We start from the raw sequence: 7,253 nt of genomic DNA, 5'->3' as shown, positions 1-7,253 counted from the left end.
GACTGTGACTTGTTTTGGTAAAATTATGATTGATGTTTTTACACTACTACAAAAACACTCTTTTAGAACACTTTTTTAGGACATTCACCTAAATGCAAGTCCTAAAAACAGCTTCTGGAGAGTCCTAAAAGAATTTCTTTTAGGGCTCGCGGAGCGAGTTCTATAAACTATGAGTGTCCTAAAAGTTTGATTTTTTTTAACAAACACCTCTTGAACTTTTTAAGACTCACGTTGCGAGTCCTAAAAACTATGTGTGTCTTAAAATTTTGAAATTTAAAAAATCACAAATTCCCTCAAATCATTCAATATTATAAAAAAAAAACACAAAACACTCTCTCTCTCTCTCTCTCTCTCTCTCCCGAAGCTCCCTCTCTCTCTCTCTCTCTAGCTCGTCTTTGCCGTGGCTAAACGACTGCCTTGTCGTCGCCGCTGACCGCCACGCGCCGCCCCAGGAGATGTGCCGCCCCCTAAAACCTCTAACCCTCGGAGCTCAGCCCCTCATGCCCCGCCTAAGACCCTCAAAGTGGTCGTCGAAGTTTATGCGATTTTGGGTTTTTCCTCCAACAATCCGACCACTTTCTGGCCACCTTGAGTCACAACGAGATGAACCACCACCACCATATTCCTTGCATCTTGGGCTTCAAAACCCACTAAAAAATTAGACCCAATGGCCACGGTGGAGTGGTGGCGCCGCCACTTACTCCGACCATTCTTTTAGGACTCGCATTGCGAGTCATAAAAAATCTTAGTTTTTAAGGCTTTCAAATAAAGGACTCGCGCCCCGCGAGTCCTAAAAAGCCTTTTTTGTAGTAGTGTTAGGGGTGAACATTTGACCCCTCAAACCTGCAAATCTTGCAAACCCGCCTGACCCGCAACCCGAAAACCCGATATTTTACAAAACCCGTCAGATTCGGGTTAAATTCGGTCCAAACCCGACATGGCTCGGGTCGGGTTTGAGTTTTGAATGTTCGGTGTCGCGGGTTTGAGTTTAGACCCGAAACCCGAATAGCATTAAAATTTATGAATTTTTGTTTTTTTTTTGTATTTTTGAAAGTGTAAAAAAATGGTATTTTTGAAAATTTTGTACCAAGGCCCATTTTCGGCCCAATTGGCCCAGCCCAACCCAACCCGACCAAACTCGAAACCCAAATTTGAACAAAATCTCAAAAAATTCAGATCGGATTCGATACCACTTTTCTCCACCCGAAACCCGCAAACTCGAACCCGAGGCACCCGAAACTCAAAAATCTGACCCGTGTGCACTCCTAACTGTTTTGTCTGAGTTGGTTTCTGTTTCATCACCATGTTATATATTTTGTTTTCAAAATTGTTTAGTTAGTCTATTATATTTTGTAACAATTTTTTTGTTCAGCTGATAAGTTGTCTCGTGCCTGTGTGATGTGACTTTGATTTAATCTATTACTATAAATAGACTAATTAACTATTAAGGAAAAACTAACCTTGATAGAACAAACATATATTTCCGTGTTCTTGGCTCTAGCTTGTGTGTTTTCAGGAAGAAGAAAGTGTAGTTAGAGAAGAAGCTCAGGAAATCTTGGTGGGTATTGAAGATCAGAAGAATGGTTAAAGCTTGTTTTTGAGACAGAAACTGAAGGGAGTTCAATCAAGTCTTTGAAGGGAGTTCAAAGCGTGCTATCTATTGAAGCATTCAAGATTGGAGTTATCTTTACTTGTTTAGATAATTTTTGTTCTGGGTTATAGTCCATATAGTGTCTCTGTATTAGATTGTATGATTTCTTTTTTCATTTTACAAACTGATTCAGATTTGTACTTCATTACTTTGATTTAGAAATTAAGATTTCATTAGTTGATTTTTTAATAGATATTGTTGATTTGATTCTATTACAAATGACTAAAGTAGCAAAACCAATATATCATACTATACTCAGGAATAATATTATACTATACTCAGGAATAAGAGAGAAAAAACTTAAAATAGAGAATTATGTATAGTGAAAAAGAGAAGACAGCAACAACATGCTGCCAAAACAAGACTGCTGAAGCCTCTTTGACTGCATAGCCCCTGAGGCTTGCAACTGCTCCCAAGAGTATGGCACTTGGTGTTGTGTATTGCAGCAACAGAACAAAGCGGTACAATTGATCGCCAGCGATCAAGAAATTCAATCGATCGGCGCATGTTACTATTCCAATTCCGAGCAGTGGAAGAACAAAAAGCCTTGCAACAACAATACCAATTGTAGTTCTCATTCCCAGATCAGATTTTTTTGGACCCTCAGCAAGCATTCCTCCAAGGACAAGCATAGCCGAAGGTACCATTGCCTCAGCCAGAATATCCAAACTGTCTGTTAGTATAGAGAATAGAGAATCCTTGTTGTAAATAACAGCCTGTGCGGTTGGAAACATTCCAATAACAATGGCCAGCAAGGAAGCAATTGTTGGGGGCTGAAGTATGTGAGAAATCGGTGTTCTTTCCACAACAATTCTTATTCTCCTGACAATGTTTGGCTCAGCCAAACATCGAATTGAAACCTTCTCCTCAATATCAAAGTCCGGAACAGTTACTCGTGCTTCGCCAGAGATATTGCTGTTATTGAAAACTCTAGCAATCAATGGAGTTTTGCAGTGTTCGGTCTCCCTATCTTCCATTCCTGGCCATTCAGCCTCCACAAGAAGTGTCCGACTCAGATCATTAACAGCTATTTCCTCATTACCTCCACCTAATTCCTCAATCTCAGTCCCTTCTTCCACAATTTCATAGAACTCAAATGGAGGTTCCATCATATGGTAAACAAGAGTGTAGACAAGAAAAACAGCAATCCATTGAGAAAAGGAGACATAAGCCACACCAGAACTATGACAATCAGGACCAAAACGGTTATCTTTACTGTGGCATACAGATGTAACCACAGAAAGAGGAAGGTTACCCGTGTTGCCAAACCCAGTCATTATGACGGTGAACCGGAAGTACTGCGGCGGAGGTCGGCATATGACTGCCACAAGCAATCCGAGTAGGCAGCCAGTGACAGTGCTTATAACCACGTTTATAGGAATAAACCACCACTGAATTAAGTGATTGAGATTAATGGAAGGACCAAGATTTGTGAAGATCAAGCAAGGTAAGAAGAGAACAAACACAAGCTTACTAAGAAGTTTAAGAGTTGCTCTGGGGATGAGTTGAATCTTTGGTTGAGAAAGAACTAAGCCGAAGATGGAAAGAGATAAGAACTTCAACAAAGGCAAAACTGCACTGAAAACATCTGCATCAGATTTCACTTTTTCTCTCAATGAACTCTGGAAAATCTCCATCTTTTTTTCCCCTTCTTTTGATAATTAAATTTTCACTATATAGGAAAAATGTCACAATATAGGAGTAACGTTTTTCATGTGGATGAGTTTTCTAATGAGGGAGGAAAGAGTTTAGATGAAGAAAATGTGTGTTGTTAGATTAAAAGAAGAGGGGAATGGTGACGTGAAAACTGACAGAACATACAGAAGACCAATTATTTTGAAGAGCTTGACAACGACATTGATTAATAATAAAGCAAAAATAATTAAATTATATATATAGCTTATTTATTCAATTAATAGCAAAAAAACATTAACAGCACTTGATTATCCCAATTTAAAAATTAATTACATCATTATTATCTTGTGTAATTGGAATGAACAAATTGAGAGAGCATCTATTATTACTCTTTTCAATTTCGAGCTAATTAATGCTTTTAAAACATTCTTTGATTATAAATTACAATTTTGATTGTCAAAATAAATCAAAGATAACTTTGACCTAATTCCAGACAAATTTTTTATAATTTTTTTGAGAAATTTATAAAAATATAGTAAATTTAAAATTAGTTTCTATAAATATAGACAAATAAATAATGCCACAAAAATATGAATTTTCTTGTTTTTTTAACATTTTTATAGGGTTTTTTCTTCTCCATATTTTGGTAAAAAAATTTTGTTTTCCCATTTATTTTACAGTAACTAGTTACTAGTGAAGAATTATTTATTTTAAAAATTAATGTGGTAATAACCGTTAATGCTATCATTTTTGTTTAGTTTATTAGTAATGTGGAGGTAACTAGTTATCATTATGAAAAAAAAAACTAATTTCATAGTGATAACCAGTAACTAGTATTGAATTAATCAATTTAAAAATTAATGTGGTAGTATCTAGTTACTAAAAAAAGTTAATGAAAAAAAAACCCATAAAAATATTAAAAAAAACAAACAGAAAAAGCCATAAAAAATGCACAAAGTTGAAAACCCCATATTTATCAAACTTGTAGAAAATATACCATATTTCATCTAATTTTCATAATTCTTTTAATTAAAATTTAAAATTACTCTTTAATCAAATTATAACTAAATGATATTATGCATTTATATTTGAAATTTTATTTTATTCTTGAATTTTTTTTATTTATTTGAAAGTTTATCTCTGATACATTTTAGTAATTATAGACTTTGTTGAAGAATTTTTTAAAACATAGAGTGATATATGTTATTTAGTAAAAAATTAAGGGTATACAATGTTATAAATACATGTTTTAACTAGTATAGAGAGCTTACAGATGCATAATTTATTTATTTTCACATGTCTTTTTATGTACTTTGGCTTCTCTTTAGATAAATGATTAAAAAAATATGCTGAGAAAGGCTGATTTATTTTATTGGAAAAGACAGGCTGGTTTTGGTCTGAAAGAAAGAAAGAAAATTAAAATGTTAGTTTAGTGCAGGAAATTTACTCATTTGGTATTTACTTATTTGGTATCTTATGTTTTTATAAAATATCATTTTAGTACTATCTGTTTTCAATAATGCTCATATGGTATCATGTATTTTAAAATTATACATATTTAATACCCTAGACTCAGATTTGATAGATAATTTTTTGTCAATATGATCAAATTGTCATCAGTTATATGTAATTAAGTAATTAAATTTAAATTTGAAACTTACATAATTGACAGCAGTTTGATTAAATTGGTAAAATTTTATTAATTAAATTTGAGTTTAGGGTACCAAATATGTATAATTTTAAAATACAATGTACCATATGAGCATTATTGAAAACAGAGGGTACCAAAATGATATTTTGCAAAAACACAGGATACCAAATGGTTACCTACCCTTTAGTATATACATAATGTGTTCTAATAAACACTAGCATATGGTAAGTGTATAATTAAACTCTCAAAATATTACGCACATCAAGATTTTTTTTTGAAAAAAATTACTACATAAATATGTAATATTATAGTGAAAAATATGTGTACCATGACAACCTCTTTTGTTATGTTCCATGATAAAGATGAAAGTCACCAAGGGAATGGGAGAGGTTATCAAAATCAATGTTGACAGTGATTGATTCCATGAATGGAACATGTGTCATTGCGTCACTTTCCTACTAGAAAAGACCTCAAGCATCCATCAATGGCTATGTGTATGATATAATTTGATCAATAATGTGCAAGCGTACACACTCACAAAATAAGTAATATAATGAGAATTTGAGTATCGTCTCCACAAGGATTAAATTAGCAAATAATCGTGCACAAATCAATTAATAAACAATTTAATAGTGGTAAAATATAAAGTGGGTTCATTCTTGTAAACTAAAAATATTTTTGACCAATTAAAAATACTTAAAATAAGCTAAGATGACAATATAAAAGTAAGAGAAATTCAATTTAATGAAATGGGCTTGAACTATGCCAAGTATCCTATACCGTTTGCTGCAGTAATATTTTAGCAAAATTCCCAGAGTTAGCAAGAATTCAAAATATGTTCATAGAACTTTCCCAAAACCTATGGTATCAATTCTTTCACCTAATTAAACATATTTATATGCCAATCAGATTTAAGAATATAATTTTAAGCTTCAATTCATAATTGTTACACAAGACAAATAACAGATTCCTAATCTTGTCTTCCTTCCTTTCTTTTTCTTTTCCTTGGATTCTCTTCCTCAAGCTTGGAATTTCTTCTTATTTTTTCTTCATTTTTCGTCTTCCTCTATCTACAATGGAAACTCTCCTCAAATGGTAGCTGGCCTTCTCTTTTAATGATGCTAGGGTACCCATCTTTCAAAGCCAATGACAAAATTGCTCCTCCTCCTTCTTACCAGTTAACCCCTATTTTCCTCGCTTCAAAATGCTCCAAAATACAACATATTGTCTTTGATTTTGCAACCTCGTCACTCTTTGCTAGCTCAATTAATGAAATGCCAAGCAGCTCTCCTTCACATGCTGAAAATCCCTACTTGGATCCTGATGGAAATGCTCCAAAATTTTCTCTGCTAAAATCTAGAATTTCAGCACAAACAAAACAGCTTAGAAACCAAATTACTTTTTCTCTTTCTCCTTAGATAATTCATGCATAAACTCATTGTTTTCCTACTTTCAGCTCTTAAAAACTAAAAAGATACAATAAATTCACAAAGAAAAAAAAAATTAACTAAAAATAACAACAAAAAACAAATATTACTCTTCCTAATTCTACATTTATAGGCTTAAAAGCATAAAATTAACTCTTTATTCAAGAGTTATCAGGCTGGAAAATAGAGAATTTGGACAATGATACATCTAATGTAAAAGCTTTGGTTTTGATTCTCTCCATCAAAAGATTCAAGTGGTGTTCTAATAAGGGTTTGAAGCTTGCAAGAAGAACTAGGAGTTTTGCTTTACATCTAGGGTTTGCATTTCTCTATGTTAATCTTTTCTTGGACTCTGTCAAGTGTTATTGTATGTAGATTCTAGTTGTTTTGGTGGTGTAATTGTTTGTTTTTGATCATGTGATTGACAGTGCAGCGGAAGCATGAGATAACATTTAAATGCAATAATAACAATTATTAAAGCACGAGATCGAATCACTCTATGAACCAGAATTAGAATGTGATCTTTCTCATGCAACATGAATCTGAATAAAATATAAAATTACAAATACCATGTCTAGATGTTGAACACGTGTAGATTGACTAGAGTCTTAGCCTCCTAACCCACTATCTTCCATACTATGGCTCGCACAAAGAGAGATAGGTGGATGTCTTTGCTATTTGGTAGGATACACAAGAATACACTTTGAATCTCAACACATGATAGAGTGCTCTTCTCACAAAATAGAGAGAACAAAGTTCTCTATTTTTCTCTCTTGGTAAAATAACGTGAAATGCATCTCTTGTCTATCTTCTCTCTGGATGTTATGTTCTATTTATATAACAATCAAAAGAGGGCGTAGCTCTAATCTCATTGGGTATATGTGTGGGC

At 33.4% G+C, this 7,253-nt stretch overlaps 1 protein-coding gene across 1 annotated transcript; it reads right to left on the bottom strand.

Moving 5' to 3' along the window:
• Positions 1-1,903: 1,903 nt before the first annotated feature.
• On the bottom strand, positions 1,904-3,400 carry LOC133818565 (protein PIN-LIKES 2-like). Its single transcript, XM_062251503.1, has one exon. The coding sequence runs from the start codon at positions 3,286-3,288 to the stop codon at positions 1,930-1,932; it is 1,359 nt and encodes a 452-aa protein (XP_062107487.1). The 5' UTR covers positions 3,289-3,400; the 3' UTR covers positions 1,904-1,929.
• Positions 3,401-7,253: the final 3,853 nt, after the last annotated feature.

Source organism: Humulus lupulus, chromosome 2 (assembly GCF_963169125.1).
Source record: "Humulus lupulus chromosome 2, drHumLupu1.1, whole genome shotgun sequence".
NCBI lineage: Eukaryota > Viridiplantae > Streptophyta > Magnoliopsida > Rosales > Cannabaceae > Humulus > Humulus lupulus.
This window is presented reverse-complemented; position numbering and strand designations above follow the sequence as displayed.

Coding starts and splice junctions, on each gene's coding strand:
- LOC133818565 (XM_062251503.1), bottom strand. CDS start 3,288: ATGGAGATTTTCCAGAGTTCATTGAGAGAAAAAGTGAAATCTGATGCA.